At 51.4% G+C, this 14,050-nt stretch overlaps 4 protein-coding genes across 7 annotated transcripts; 2 read left to right on the top strand and 2 right to left on the bottom strand.

The window, feature by feature from the left end:
• Positions 1-1,564: 1,564 nt before the first annotated feature.
• Positions 1,565-5,534, bottom strand: Pex7 (Peroxin 7). Of its 4 annotated transcripts, none has more exons than XM_015188663.2 (4): positions 5,399-5,531; positions 2,884-2,981; positions 2,070-2,813; positions 1,565-2,005 (listed from the first exon to the last, which is right to left on the bottom strand). In XM_015188663.2, exons 2-4 carry the CDS (start codon positions 2,973-2,975, stop codon positions 1,831-1,833), a joined length of 1,011 nt encoding a protein of 336 aa, XP_015044149.1. In that variant the 5' UTR covers positions 2,976-2,981; positions 5,399-5,531; the 3' UTR covers positions 1,565-1,830. The 4 variants fall into 4 exon arrangements, with proteins under 4 accessions (XP_015044149.1, XP_001353103.2, XP_033239135.1 ...); XM_001353067.4 differs by lacking the exon at positions 5,399-5,531 and adding an exon at positions 3,103-3,261; XM_033383243.1 differs by lacking the exon at positions 1,565-2,005 and having other exon boundaries at positions 2,199-2,310; positions 2,426-2,813; positions 5,399-5,534.
• On the top strand, positions 3,740-5,393 carry Arr2 (arrestin 2). The gene is made up of 3 exons (XM_001353068.4): positions 3,740-4,668; positions 4,736-4,930; positions 4,990-5,393. Exons 1-3 carry the CDS (start codon positions 3,813-3,815, stop codon positions 5,142-5,144), a joined length of 1,206 nt encoding a protein of 401 aa, XP_001353104.1. The 5' UTR covers positions 3,740-3,812; the 3' UTR covers positions 5,145-5,393.
• A 307-nt stretch (positions 5,535-5,841) lies between the features above and the next one.
• On the top strand, positions 5,842-7,312 carry LOC4812726 (transcriptional regulator DEF1). The gene is made up of 3 exons (XM_001353069.4): positions 5,842-6,917; positions 7,018-7,138; positions 7,215-7,312. Exons 1-3 carry the CDS (start codon positions 6,169-6,171, stop codon positions 7,281-7,283), a joined length of 939 nt encoding a protein of 312 aa, XP_001353105.3. The 5' UTR covers positions 5,842-6,168; the 3' UTR covers positions 7,284-7,312.
• A 1,710-nt stretch (positions 7,313-9,022) lies between these two features.
• On the bottom strand, positions 9,023-11,856 carry Cpr66D (Cuticular protein 66D). Its single transcript, XM_001353070.4, has 3 exons — positions 11,453-11,856; positions 11,185-11,385; positions 9,023-9,579 (listed from the first exon to the last, which is right to left on the bottom strand). Exons 1-3 carry the CDS (start codon positions 11,768-11,770, stop codon positions 9,217-9,219), a joined length of 882 nt encoding a protein of 293 aa, XP_001353106.3. The 5' UTR covers positions 11,771-11,856; the 3' UTR covers positions 9,023-9,216.
• Positions 11,857-14,050: the final 2,194 nt, after the last annotated feature.

Genomic DNA, 14,050 nt, shown 5'->3' with positions numbered 1-14,050 from the left:
AAGGTGCGTCCTAGAGGAACTCATTAAAAATAAATGCCCAAACCGATTATTAAACAATTTAAAGTTGAAAATAATTAAAGGTTATATAAATATCCTTAATACTCCATACTTTTTGAACGAGAAATCATAATTTGAATAGCGCGCGCTTGGTGCACTGCTTAACAGAGAGTGTTACAAGCAGTTTCTTTCAGCTAACAGCAAGACGTGCAAGCAGTGTCTTTGGTTGCTAGTACCAACCAATTGAGATAGAGAGCGCCACTCAAATTGTCGCGACATCTAGCGACTTTGAAGGGAAGCTTGGGACTCCAGCTGTTCGGCGCTATATTTACTATTTTGTAGTTTGGCGGACAAAGGGAAAATCCTGATCAGCGTGGTCCTGACGTCCTTTGGGCTTCCTGCAGCTAACGGAGGGACAAACCACAGCCAAAGAATCCTAGCCCCAAGTACGGCTACTCTAGAAGCTGATCCGCAGCCGTCTGCAGCTGTTGAGCAATCTACGAAAATCGCGAAAGGAGTTCCGAACCCATCTTGAGAGGGGTGTTGACTGTCTTGAAGGGTAGTGGGTGGCAGGGAATGGCTATGGTCTGGTCTGCCTTTGCATTTTTGGTATGCAGTAACCTCTGGCGCTCCTTGAGATTACTGTTTGTGAAGATGGGGCCATAGATGCTGTCCGAAGAGGCCAGCATTCGAGCCAGTGCACCAGTGCACCGTCTTGCTGCCCCCGAACCGATGCTCGTCCGTCACCTGGTTCTGGCAGATCTCGTGGGCTCCTGCAACACCTGGAGCAAACCCAGTAAGGTGGTGGCCATCTGCAGCTCCACTGCCGTCGAATTGAACCCTAGTACTGCGCCCTTTGCAGGGTACAGGATCAGCTCTACTTTTGTACCAAATCTGGATTTTTATCAACACAAACAAGGCATTAATATCAATTTTGGGGATAAGGCTAAGATAATTGCAGATCAACAGCAGCTGCTGCTGCTGCTGGCACTTCTTAAGACCCAACCGTTTGGCTGCTGCTGCTGGTGGTGTTGGTGGTGCTGCCTGTCCAAAGAAATCAACGCCAATTGGCATCAAAACAAATATTTGGCCCCAAGTGGCAGTTAAAGCTCGGTCTCCCAGCCTCAGGTCTGGGGCCTAATGACAGGATCCAGATCGGGCTGGGGCAACGGCTGCTGCCTCTTCACACTCTCTGATGGGAGCCAAAAAGGTGCGAGAGCTGGCACACCTTTATGGTGCCACAGGCAACAGCTTCGGCCACAGCCACAGCCACAGCTTGTTGACTGTGTCAATTCTGGGAATGTGCCGTCCAGAAGGTTCCAGGCAATAAAACGTTGCACCAAATTAGCGCTTTATTGCGTGTTTGTTTGGTCAGAAAGCCCAACCGGAAAGGCTGCCAATCCTCGTCAGCGTCTGCTGATTGTTTGGCACCTCCCAAGCCCCAAAGCCAGTGCCAGTGCCAGTGCCGTTAAGTTCTTGTTAAGACGATTATAGCCGACGGGGCATGAAATTTACTGGAACAACAGCAGCGGCTGGGCCATAATTCATATAATCCACAAAATCCATATAATATAGGGTAAGCTTTTATTGACATTGAAGCAGCAGCAGCACCTGCATGCGGTTTTTATCACACAACTATTTACACATCATTTTGATCCTTTTTGATCCTCGTTTCTTCGTTTCCTCGTGGATCGATCTTCTGTCTGTCTTCTATCGTCTTTGGTTCCTTAGAGGCTGTTTATAGCTGGGCTATCTATCGTCTTGCGGTCTGTAGGCCTGGCTATTATCACATATCGTATCGAGTATACTTCCAGTTCCTCTCTAGAGGATCCCTTAGGCAGCCCCGTCCTGGATGAGGCACTTGGGGGTATAAACATTGGCCAGAGAATCCCAGCCACAGTCTGCCAATTGATGGGCACGATGGGGATTCCAATCCAAGCCACAAACGAATTCCGTGTGCTGTTCGTTGATCTCCTGTGGGGATTCGCCCCGTTCCAGATTCCAGATTCTGTGAAGGATAAACCTTAACCTTTAGTTGGATGCCCTTTGACCGCATTGACCCCCGGACTTACCTCGTGGTAAAATCATAGTTGGCCGATGCCAAAACCGTCGACGAGTGCGGGGAACAGGCCAAACGTCGGACGGCAAACTCTCCCGAGTACAGCTCAAAGACGTGCGTCCGCATCTTGCGCAGATCCCAGCCTCGGATGAGGCCATCCGATCCCCCAGTCACCAGGATGTTCCGGTCAAAGTGGCTCCAGTCGCAGGCGAGCACCTCGCTGGCGTGCGCCTCGATGCTCATCAGGGGTTTACCTGCAAAATCAAGAGAATTCCATAAGTTCAACTGCCCGTCGGTACTCACGCTTGCAAAGAGATTCGCGATCAGCGGGGAAAACTTTGCGCAATAGATCAAATCACTGTGCCCCACAAAGGTCGTGATGGAGTGCTGTCTGTTGCAGTCCCACAGCTTCAGAGTGCGGTCCCAGCTGGCGGATAGGAGCGTATGGTAGTTCCACTGCTCGCCCCAGTCCAGGCTGTAGATCTCGTTCTTGTGCTCCTGCAGGCAGATCAGCGGCTGTTTGGGCGTCTCCTGGCCCTCGGCCGCCTCGGCATCCAAACCGGACCAGATCTGAAGCGAGCCATCGCCGGAGGCTGTGGCTGCCACATCGGCGGCATACGGGCACCAGGCGACGTCGAACAGACCATCCGACCACTCCAGACGGCACAGTTCACTCAGATTGGGGCTCTGTCCGTCTGAAGTCGAGTTTTGGCTGAGAAGAAAGAGAGAACCACCACCGGCCAGACCGTACAATTGGCTGCAGGCAGGAACAGGGTTAATGGTTAATGGTGGGCTGGATTTTGGGTGTGGACGTGGGAAGGACTCACCTTGTAGCTAGCAGCAAGTAGTTGGCCTCGAAAGGCGAGAAGCGCAGGCTATAGCCATGTCGATCGGTTGTGGTGTGTGTTTTGGATTGCATTTTCAGCTGAAAAAAAGAAAACCAAAAGAAAATGTTGAAAGCTATTTACACAAGTCTGAAAATGATTAAATATATCCCCAAACTCCTCGAGTACTGGATATAACAACAGTTTCCAACGGGCTCCTACCAAAGCTCGGCAAGGACCGCGGCTCTACTTGTGCACTCAGTGACCTTACGGTTTACAACAAAATTGATACGTATCTCTCGCTCTGTCTTTCCCAGGGAGGAAGGTAGAACCCTGTGATCTGTGGGCTGTGCTTGTTGGTCGGAAAATTGGAAAAATCGGTCGGGCGGCGCAATGGCCAATCGATATATCGATGTTTTGTTTGATCCGATTGGAAAGCTGCTGCCACTTTTAGGGCTTCAGCGCGTGACGGCCTCGGATAAGTTTTGTGCGGGGGAGGTGGAGAGTTCTTTTTTTTGGGTAGAACGGTAGCCTGCCTAATCCTTTGTAGAAACACGAAGGGAATTATGCAACAGTTGGGCAGTGGGCAATGGGCTACGCATGACCTCGCATGAGGTCGGAACACTAGTTGACATTAGCCAATTTGGTCAAACGTATTGAAAAACAGCAGAAAAGAGGATGCAAGAAAAGCAGAAAAGCAACCACCAAGCCCCCAAAAGAAAACGCGAGAACTGACATGTTTGCATTTTTTCTTTTCTGCATAACGCCCAAATCCAGTTAGTGGCCAGAACGAACCGTACGGACAGGGCAAAGGTATATAAGCAGGTCGTACGGCACTGGGGTTTCGCATTTTCCTCCGGCAAACGGAAAACTCAGGAGCTCCCAGTCGTGGTCTCAGGCAAAGGAAACAAAGAAAAGAAAAACCGCCAGTTATGGTTGTCTCCGTGAAGGTCTTCAAGAAGGCCACACCCAACGGCAAGGTCACATTCTATTTGGGCCGTCGCGACTTCATCGATCACTTGGACTACTGCGATCCCGTCGATGGCGTGATTGTCGTCGAGCCGGAGTACCTGAAGAACCGCAAAGTGTTTGGCCAGCTGGCCACGACCTATCGCTATGGCCGCGAGGAGGACGAGGTCATGGGCGTCAAGTTCTCGAAGGAGCTGATCCTGTCCCGGGAGCAAATCGTGCCCATGACCAACCCGAACATGGAGATGACCCCGATGCAGGAGAAGCTGGTGCGAAAGCTGGGCAGCAACGCCCATCCGTTCACCTTCCACTTCCCACCCAATTCGCCCAGCTCCGTGACGCTGCAGCAGGAGGGGGACGACAACGGCAAGCCCCTGGGCGTGGAGTACACCATTCGGGCGTTTGTCGGCGACTCCGAGGACGATCGCCAGCACAAGCGGAGCATGGTCAGCCTGGTGATCAAGAAGCTGCAGTATGCACCGCTGAACCGGGGCCAGCGGCTGCCCAGCTCGCTGGTGAGCAAGGGATTCACCTTCTCGAACGGCAAGATCAGTCTGGAGGTGACGCTCGACAGGGAGATCTACTATCACGGCGAGAAGACGGCCGCCACGGTGCAGGTGTCCAACAACTCGAAGAAGTCGGTGAAGAGCATCAAGTGCTTCATTGTGCAGCACACGGAGATCACGATGGTGAATGCGCAGTTCAGCAAGCATGTGGCCCAGCTGGAGACCAAAGAGGGCTGCCCCATCACCCCGGGCGCCAATCTGACCAAGACCTTCTACCTTATTCCCCTGGCAGCCAACAACAAGGATCGTCATGGTAACGAAAGAGCATATAGCTTTCGTGGCAGTGCGAGTCTCTAATTTCTGTGTGGGTTTTCTTTAAGGCATTGCCCTGGATGGTCATCTCAAGGACGAGGATGTCAATCTGGCCTCCTCCACCATGGTCCAAGAGGGCAAGAACACTGGCGATGCCTGCGGTATTGTCATCTCCTATTCGGTTCGGATCAAGTTGAACTGCGGCACCCTCGGGGGCGAGATGCAAACGGATGTGCCCTTCAAGCTGCTGCAGCCAGCTCCCGGTAGGTCTCCAGGACACCCCCAGAGAGTACACCCGCTCTAATTGGTTCTCTGTCTATAGGTACTATTGAAAAGAAACGCTCGAATGCCATGAAGAAGATGAAATCGATTGAGCAGCATCGCAATGTCAAGGGCTACTACCAGGACGATGACGATAATATTGTCTTTGAGGACTTTGCCAAGATGCGAATGAACAATGTGAATATGGCCGATTAGAGGAACCTCTTCTGATATATATCTACGTTTGTCCACGTTTTTGTTGTAAAAACTGCGTCTCGAAAGCACTGAAAACTTGTTGCAGCAGCAGAGGAGGGTCTCTCTCTAAGGGCCACAGAATCTCTTTGTATTATAATCTCGTATACTCTCTATATAGAAAAACTTTGGTGGATCTAGAGTTTATATCCTATCCGGTGGGACCCCGAGTCCCCACTATATTATAAATGTGTGTTATGGCTATCTAGAGGACTCACCTTGTTGTATCTGTGTATCTTTGTATCCAAACTGTGCGGTAATCCTCAGTGGGTTATGGTTTTGGTGTTGGTTTTGGTTTGGGTGCTTCGGCAGATGCTTAGGCTTTCAACTTCAGAAGTCGAATGATGGACAGAGCTGCGCGGCAGAACCAGGAAGGCTCTCTCTGTGGAAGGCCCTTGTGCCTGCCCTTGGGGTGGCTCTAATAGGGTGGCAAAAGAAAGGCTCGCATAGGTCCACCTTTCAACCCCTGTCGACGGGCGCAAGCAACAGGCTTTTCCTTCGCGGAACAGCCAATCGGAATGAAGGAAGACCATGGCCATGGCTGCTAACGGTCGGGCAGATCCTCCAGGAAGTTCCCTTCGAACAATGGGAGGCGGCGAAAACTCTTGTTGTATGCTAAATAATTCTAGTTCTGAACTTGCCCTGACCTTGGCGCCGAGCCGTCAGCAGCTGCCGACAGTTTGGCCCGGGCCTGAGAGTTGTATAAGCCGCAGCCATAACACAGCTGCCCCCTGCCCCCTGCCACCCGTGCACGCTCCACTCGAGCATTGCACAACCGGAGGAGGGGCAGGGACTGGGGGCAGCATCGATCGATTTCACACACCGCTGAACTCCTGGCCGCCCGACTTCCGGCCTGGAAGAGTGTGGTGTGGCCAAGAGCCAAGCCCCAAAAGAGGGCCAAAAGCGGGGCCAAAAGCGGGCCAGCTATGTATAAATGCCAATGCTGTTGTCAGAAATGCTGCCACAAATTTGACGAGAGTGCAACGCGATGGAGCTGTCCAGAAAAACTTTGAATGCCTTTGCCCTGCTGCAGCTAATCCTGTGCCTGCTGCTCCTGCCCGGCTTCAGCTCCGCCCAACTGCAGCATCAGCCACCGTACTATCATACCCATCATCCCCGAGCCCAGCTGTACTACGAGGCGCCACGTCTGAGGCGCTACGAGTATGCCCCGAGCGCCAGCTATATCTCTGGCTATCCGGTGGCGCCCGCTCTGGCAGGACACTATCAGCAGCAGCAGACGCCGAACTTCCAGCTGATCAACTATCGTCCCAGCTACCAGCCCATGGCCCTGGAGTACCAGCAGCAGCAGCCGCCCGCCCTGCCAGTGCCTGCCCCGGTCCTGCCCTCGATCTACCCGCAGCCGAGCGTCCAGTACCAGCAGCGATCCATTGCGCCGCACTCGGAGCTGTCCAAGTACCGCTACGAGGGGAACTACCTGCCCGTCCAGCGAGTGGCAGCTCCACCTCCACCTCCACAGTTCCAGCAACAGCAGCAGCAACAGCAGCAACTGCGTCGCGTGGAGGAGCCTCTGCAGCAACTGTACAACGTGCCACCGGCTCTGTTCACCAGCGATGTGTTGCATGTGATTCCGCCAAGGCTAGCCAGGCTGCAGGAGCAGCAGCAGCAGCAGCCCCAGACGGAACGTCCTAGACGCAATGCTCCGGTGGATGCAGAGGCGGCAGAGACCAGAACCCAGCAAAAGGAGGCACCACCCATGAAGGAAACCAAGTATTTTCAGTAAGAAGCACAGAAAGCACTACTAAAGATCCATTCTATGGATCGTGAAACCCTGAAACACTCAGAAACTTATCCCCGCGCCATCCTCCTCTTCCTTTAGCGATATTTTCATGCGTTTCGATGGACCCCATTCGCGCTCCCACGGACATGTCCTGAAGCAGCCCAAGGCCGAGGAGCGACGCTTTGAGATGCAGCGTGGCACCAATCGCTACAAGGGGGAGGTACGGAGAGGGAAACACACAGCATTTCCATGAATTTCCACGCTAATTCGCAAGGACTTTCTCTCTTATCCTGTAGGTGATTTGGACAGATCGTCAGGGCAGTCATGGCGAGCATCGCTGGGACATGGCCCAGGGAAAACTCTAAGCGAAAACGATCTCTGATGGAATTTTTTTTTTTTTTTTTGCCGATTTCCATACCACCCTCTCTGGCCCGCTACGCTTCTCTCCCCCTGCTCTCTCACTGTATATATCCATAATCATATATAAAGATCGTGACTTTTCATAATTCTCGTGTATTATTTATTTAAAGGCAATGATTTGGCGTGAAATTTCTAGGGAGATTTGCATAAGAAAGTGCAAGGGGCATGCCTCTCGTTCTCGGTCTCGATCGCATTGTCTGAGGTCAGTGTCCGGGGATCTTCTTGGAAGATTTTCTCACGCCGAAAAGTGGACGACTGATTGTCCGAACCGGTTACACAGCTTACGAGGGAAAAGGTCAATCATGTCCGGGAACGGGGCAGAACGGCTAGGCTATCCGTTCGGCTAGTCGTAAACTGGTTCTAGACAGTGACCCTCTCTGGAATGTCCTGCAGTCACTTGGCAAATAGTTACAGGACAAGACAGTCAGTCAGTCCATCGCGATGCGGGTCGACGGATATGTAAATGCAAAGGATCGCAGAAGGGGTTGCAAGATGCAGACGCCGCAGCAGCAGCAGCAGCAGGAGTAGCGGGTCTTGTAAGTCGGTGACCTTAAAGAGGGGTTGCACTGTGCCACTGTGCCACTCATTTGCATATGTATCTTCGAATGACACACAGAAATGGCCCTGCCCCTGCCCCTGCCCCAGCCCCTGCCCCGAGGCCGAACGGCGCGACTAGTGTCCAGTGTGTTGATGACCAGAGAACATCAAGTCTGAGGGAATGTAAGGTCGCTCCTAGATCCTGTCAAGATCAATACTGCTTCGCGTTGCATATGTAAATTGGTGGCAAGCGCCTTTGGGCCGGCCTCTATGGGCCTCTATGCGGGTCATTAGAGAAGCGATCGTCAGACCCGCGACTGTCCAGAACCGGTTCGTAATCGTCTTCTTGGGCGATAAGGTCATCCTTTACCCCTTCTTTCTCTCTCCGTCTCTGTCTCTGTGGGTTCTCACACGCTTTTCCTTAATTTATGCAAGGACATTGCAAAAGGACACTGTCTGAGGCGATTGCGATTGCTCTCTGTGGATGGGTTCCCAAGTGGCAACCGGTCTGACCGGTCCGGTCCGAGGCGAGCCGTGTCTTCGGGTGACCACGATCCATCCGGCGGCCTCTGCTTGTGAGAACTTCCACATTAGATGGCCATGGATGGCCTTTGTCAGCGACTGCGACTGCCACTACGACTGTCCAAACGGGTTGTCCCTGTCCTCCTTGGCCGCTGTCCTTGCCCTGCACTGCGGCTGAGTGTCATTGGGAAGCTGGGATCTCGCTTGGTCCTTGCCAATTGCTGAAGGGGTTACGACCATTGATTTATGCGCAAATAAATTTGTTTACCTCTGTGAAGGCTGGGAGATCTCTTCGGTGTGACCTCAATCAGAGGAATCACAGCGGAGTGGGGGTTTTGATTGAGAGTAGGTCAGATATAGAGCAGGGCGTAGGAAGCATAAGAGATGATGGGGAGATCCAGTTTGCTATAGATAGATGCATGAGGGATTTAGATCAATGTGGAATCTGTACTTGGAGATTCGATGGCTAGACCCAATGAAAAGCTGGGAATAGCTGGAAGAAACGATGGATCTCAGATACCAAAAGTACAAAAGAATATCCAGAAATGCCAGCAGATTCCCTCGAAACAGAGCCCACTTTCCCCTCAAAAAACACCACCTCCTCCGAATTATTTGAAATTTTTGTTTAATTTAATATTCTAAGCATGAAAGTGGAACCTAAAAAAAAAAGTCGTATGATATAGATACAAAAATAATGTTATGATCTCTGCCGATATCGACACAATTACAAACTACATGGACTTGCGGAACTTTCAAGACAACTTTCAGACGAAGAGAGCGAGAGACCTGGCAGACCTCGGACGGGACTCCCATCTCCTGTTACTGGTACTGATGATACTGCGGCTGCTGCTGCTGCTGGTGCTGGTACTGCTGCTTGCCGGGGCTGTGGCTGTGGCTGGGGCTGTACTCCTGCTGGCCCTTGTGGCCGCCGGCACGGAGCAGCTGTGTGGCAGGCGGCGGTGTGGGGATCTTCACCACAATGTCGGTGGGCTCGCGTATCACCTCGGCCTTGAAGCCCTCCTTGGGATCGGCCGTGTACTTGACGGTGCGAATGAAGCCATCGCTGTCGACCACCGAATAGCTGCCCTTGATCACGGATCCGTCGCGCACCTCCTTGCGGTTCTGGTAGTTGGTGAATTCGTCGTCTTTCACATCGAATCCGAACTGGTACGAGGAGTTCTGCTGCAAAGAGCCAATGGGAATGGGCATTGCAATTTCATTTGGGATTTCAAATGCGTGTACGACCCAGTTTCGTGTCTGGCCCGGAGGCGATTGCGTCATCGAACACACGCGAACAGGCGCATGCGTGTAGGCGCACCTCCAAGTCCCAAGTGCCAAGTCCCACTTCCCCAACTCCAGCTGCAGGCCCCCCAACCCAAGACCGAGTCCGAGTCACCGACTCCCCGGATCACGCACAAGTGAAAGTATTTTCTGTAGAGCCGCTTGCATATTTTAATGGCCCACAAGGCGCACGATATCGGATCGGATCGGATTGATCGTGTGGTTATGCAACCGCCAGGCGGCAGGCGATAGGCGATAGTCAGGCCAGCCTTAGACTCTATTCAGGCTTTGGCCAAACCACTCACAAGGTTGGAGTCTCTCTTGCACTCTGAGAGGATGGGAGACCTTCAGGCGGCGCAAAGACAATCGGAAGACTGGGTTAAGGTAACCGCCAGAAGCATGACTCTAAGGCGTGGCCTGCAGTTCGGCAAATCTGCAATCTTTGGTTCCAAACAAAAAAGAGCTGAAAGCAAAAAACTCTGCAAATTGGAAAGGCAAAAGCCAGCAAAAGCCGGTTCTAATGCGTGCACTGTCCGTTTGCAAGGCATTTGCTATGGGAATTGGGTCTTTGACAGCGACTGGTACTGCAACTGCAACTGCAACTGCAACTGGAAGTGCATGTGGCTGTGGAAGTGGCTGTGGAAGTGGATTGTTGGGCGTATATGGGTCGCCGTTTGAAAGTGATTGTATGGCGGAGAATGCAGCACTTTTTATGGGCCAATAAGACTGCCATCAAAATGGTGAGATCTAGAAAGAATTCAGCTCTCAAAGTGGGGGCTATAAAAAAGAATAATGCCATACTTATCATAACTGGAAACTAGGTAGTTCTTTGATTACCAATCGATGGAACTGAGAAATACACTACAGATTCGTTTGAGTTCCGCAAAGGCTTCCAAACTTCGAGATCCTGTTACTCGCTCTCTCAAGCGATCTACTCAAGTGCTTTCCCTTCTGTGCCAAAAAGCCATCATCATCGTTGGGCTAACACCACAGTTCAATAAGACTCCCTTCCAGAGAGAGCACTTTGATCCCCGTCTCCTTTCCAGACAGAGCACTTTGACCCCAGTTAAAGCCAAACTCTGATGGATTATGGCTAATGTGGTAACGGATATGCAGCAGCTTCCGCATGAGCAGGCCATAAGCAAACTGCTGCTGCTGCTGCTGCTGCTGGCCAAGAGAGTAAACGGTTAACGGTTAACGGCCAGGCCAACGAACATGCAGCATCCACGAGGCACAGACATGTGGCCGTGGCCAAAAACCACAGCTGCTGCTGATGCTGCGGCCACTGGAAGCTGTGTGGTTAATGAACCCCAAGTCAACGACTAACACCGCCTCCTACTGGCCCCCCCCTGCCCCTGCCCCAGCCCCTGCCCCGCTCTGTTTGTTGCATGCCTCAATTGTAATTATGTTGCGGCACTGAAGCGAAAAGGAAAGTGCGCGAACATCGAACTCGAACTCGAATTCGGATTCGAACTCGTTATGGGATTTGTTGGACCCCAAACTTACGTCATCGTACTCCTCCTCCTCCTGCTGCTGCTGCTGCCGCTGCTGCTGCTGCTGCTGGAGCGAGAGCTTTTGCTGTCCTTTGCCCAGGAGCGAGGGAGCCTGGTAGGCGGGCTGCTGCTGCTGGACACGGCGTGGCGGCGGTGCCGGAGCCGCCTGGACCGACTGGCGGTACACGGACTGTGGCTGCTGCTGCGACTGGTACTGCAAGGGGGAACAGAACCATAGGGCGTGCTCCAAGGAGGGCTGCGGGGGTGGGGGGGGTACTCACCTGCGGCTGCTGCAGATAGTCCCTGACGGCCGGGGCCACATAGCCCTGCTGCTGCTGGGCGCGTATCTGCTCGGCCACCGTGTCCTTGAGGCGGATCTGCTGTCCCGCGTTCACGTACTGCTGCGTCTGCTCGGAGTTCTGCTCGTAGATGGGCGTCTCGGCGCCCTGCGACGACTGCTGCTGCTGCTGCTGCAGCTGCTGGTAGTACTGCCGCAAGTAGGCGGGGTCCACGCCCCCCTGCTGCTGCTGCGCCTGCGCAATGCCGCCGCAAAATGCGACCGTGGCCACCACAAGGAAAAGCTGCCTTTGCATTTTCATTTTTTTTTTTTTTTTTGGACACTTGAACAAACTTTTTCTATCGCGCACTCAACCCACTTTGGAGATACGTTTGTATCTGCGCTGTCTGCGGGCCCCAATTGCACTTTTATATCGACAAACGCCGGAGCGGACGCCTAGCAACTAGTTCTCTCTCTCTCTCTCTCTCTCTCTCTCTCTCTCTCTCTCTCTCTCTCTCTGTCTCTGCCGCTCTCTCGGGCCACTCGATGGCTCTTTACTGATTTACAACAGCTGTTTGCTGGCGGGGGCCATTTCCGTTGGCTCCCATTCGACGGCTATCATGGATGGTGGAGCATTGTCTGCCTCTACCCTCGACCTGTGGCATTGTTTCGACCGAAACTACTGTTTTTGGTGCTCCACTTGCGAATAGAAAACAACAATTACGTGATCTTAGGCCCGGACTAGGCCCAGTGCAGCAGAGAGTGTACAGCCATGCCCGGTCTGTTAGTTTACATAGACAGCTGATGGACAGATCTGCACCTTGCTGGAGATCATGCAATCCCCCCCCCCAATAAATAAAATGTAAATTAAATTGCGGTTGCCTCCCCAAAGACCCCATAGACCCCATGCAACAAATGCATGCCGTAAGCCTTGCGGCTTCTTCCTAGCCATTAGATAATCCTCCTCTTGATGGGGTTCACATTCTTGAGGTCAACAGATCGAAGACCCAGCCGGCAACAAGTGCAATATCGTCTCGTCTTCTTGTCTATTGTTTCCATTGGGGGTTTGACCCAAATTGCTGCAAAACGTTTTTCAGTGTCGCTTTTGGACTTGTATCCGCCCACCAACCAACGAACGAGCCATCTATCTGCATCTATGTATCTATCCATCTTGTATCTTGTGTTGTGTTGCGTTTGCATTGCGTTTGCGTTGCGGTTGAATAGGTTCCGAGCGATCTTTGATGTCGCTTTTGATGTTGCCAAATCTTTTGCATTCGCCCCGCAGCCCAAGCCATGTGTCATGTGATCGCACGTAGGACAGACCCAGCCCCAGTCCCAGCCCCAGCCCTAGCCCCAGCCCCAGCCCCGCCCCAGTCCCAGACCCAGCCAAGAGTCATTAAACCTCGATATATCTAAAGACCTCCTCCGTCTCTTTGGCAAAAATTTGATATTTGATGGGATTACAATTGCCTCAGAGTCTGTCTGGGACTCGTATTACTGTAACAGTTACGCCCTGAATTTGCATGGATATCTGTTCATCGGCAAGGTCATTCAGTGGGTGGGGGTTGGGGAGGAGCTGCAATCGAGGTCTTTGGCTCGCTTTGATCCCATTTGTGGTGTGGCCCCAAACAATCGCATTGCCCCGATACCCACGGAGGCAGCAATCAAAGAAAACTGATTTTGTGGCTTACTTACCCGTAAAGTGAAAGTACATTATGTGTTGTTTTGTGTTGTGTTTCGTTTCACACAATTGTTATGCACATTACACATGCACGTACAATATCACTCACCACACACTCTCCTCTCCTCTCCTCGGCTCTCCTCTCTTCGCCACTCTTAAGTGACTTATTTCCATTCCAAATTAAAGTCAAATTTATGTTCATTTTTCAGCTCATGTTTGCGTATAATTTCAATATAAATACGTTTAATTTGTGAAGTGATTGATGAACGATTGTCCCGTCCACGTTCCACAGCGTCATGTTATGCAAAGATCTTTCGGCTACTCTTTTTTTAGGGGTTGGGCCTGCCACTGGGCTGGGCCTGGGGAGGGCTGTACTCGTATTCAAATGATGATCAATTCAATTATGTTTGTGGAAAGATGTGGAAAAAGAGCAGAGAGTATATCATCAGGTGCATGAGGAGCTCGCAAACCAGAAAAAAATCGTCAAGCACTGCCGCATAACCGGTACTCAAAGAGTTTGCGGATAATTTTCCAACACTTCCGAGCTTAATACAATTTTATTTTATTTTTTTTCAGAAGAAAACACACCACAACCGATTGAAATGGCTTTAGCCAGGTGAGTCCCTAACTGTTTTATACTGAGAGTATTGATCGGCCTTCCCGGGGTTCTGCAGGACTCCTACTATACTCTTCCCGATAAACACCAACAACCGATCGATCATCTTCTCTTTACCCAATCGTTAGTTACATTTATTTAATTCAAACATTTCTATTCTTATTACAAATCCATGACTAGAAAACCACTCAGCGTCGAACAGAATGGAACACATTTCTGTTGACAAAGAATCAAAAAAAAAAAAAATAATCTAAATATATATTTAAAAAAAAAAAAAAACAAAATTGCCTTTCATTAGTTTTGAT

The sequence above is a fragment of the Drosophila pseudoobscura genome, chromosome X, assembly GCF_009870125.1.
Source record: "Drosophila pseudoobscura strain MV-25-SWS-2005 chromosome X, UCI_Dpse_MV25, whole genome shotgun sequence".
Lineage (NCBI taxonomy): Eukaryota > Metazoa > Arthropoda > Insecta > Diptera > Drosophilidae > Drosophila > Drosophila pseudoobscura.
The sequence above is the reverse complement of the archived record's forward strand: the minus strand, read 5'-3'. Positions and strand labels throughout refer to the sequence as shown.

Excerpts from the sequence above, each read along its gene's own strand:
- LOC4812726 (XM_001353069.4), top strand. The coding sequence starts at position 6,169 with ATGGAGCTGTCCAGAAAAACTTTGAATGCCTTTGCCCTGCTGCAGCTA. Across the intron at positions 6,918-7,017 it reads AAGGAAACCAAGTATTTTCA|CGATATTTTCATGCGTTTCG; the intron begins GTAAGAAGCACA and ends CTCTTCCTTTAG. Across the intron at positions 7,139-7,214 it reads CCAATCGCTACAAGGGGGAG|GTGATTTGGACAGATCGTCA; the intron begins GTACGGAGAGGG and ends CTTATCCTGTAG.
- Pex7 (XM_015188663.2), bottom strand. The coding sequence starts at position 2,975 with ATGCAATCCAAAACACACACCACAACCGATCGACATGGCTATAGCCTG. Across the intron at positions 2,814-2,883 it reads TACTTGCTGCTAGCTACAAG|CCAATTGTACGGTCTGGCCG; the intron begins GTGAGTCCTTCC and ends TCCTGCCTGCAG. Across the intron at positions 2,006-2,069 it reads AACTATGATTTTACCACGAG|AATCTGGAATCTGGAACGGG; the intron begins GTAAGTCCGGGG and ends TATCCTTCACAG.
- Arr2 (XM_001353068.4), top strand. The coding sequence starts at position 3,813 with ATGGTTGTCTCCGTGAAGGTCTTCAAGAAGGCCACACCCAACGGCAAG. Across the intron at positions 4,669-4,735 it reads CAACAACAAGGATCGTCATG|GCATTGCCCTGGATGGTCAT; the intron begins GTAACGAAAGAG and ends GTTTTCTTTAAG. Across the intron at positions 4,931-4,989 it reads GCTGCTGCAGCCAGCTCCCG|GTACTATTGAAAAGAAACGC; the intron begins GTAGGTCTCCAG and ends CTCTGTCTATAG.
- Cpr66D (XM_001353070.4), bottom strand. The coding sequence starts at position 11,770 with ATGAAAATGCAAAGGCAGCTTTTCCTTGTGGTGGCCACGGTCGCATTT. Across the intron at positions 11,386-11,452 it reads ACTATCTGCAGCAGCCGCAG|TACCAGTCGCAGCAGCAGCC; the intron begins GTGAGTACCCCC and ends TCCCCCTTGCAG. Across the intron at positions 9,580-11,184 it reads AGGAGGAGGAGTACGATGAC|CAGAACTCCTCGTACCAGTT; the intron begins GTAAGTTTGGGG and ends GGCTCTTTGCAG.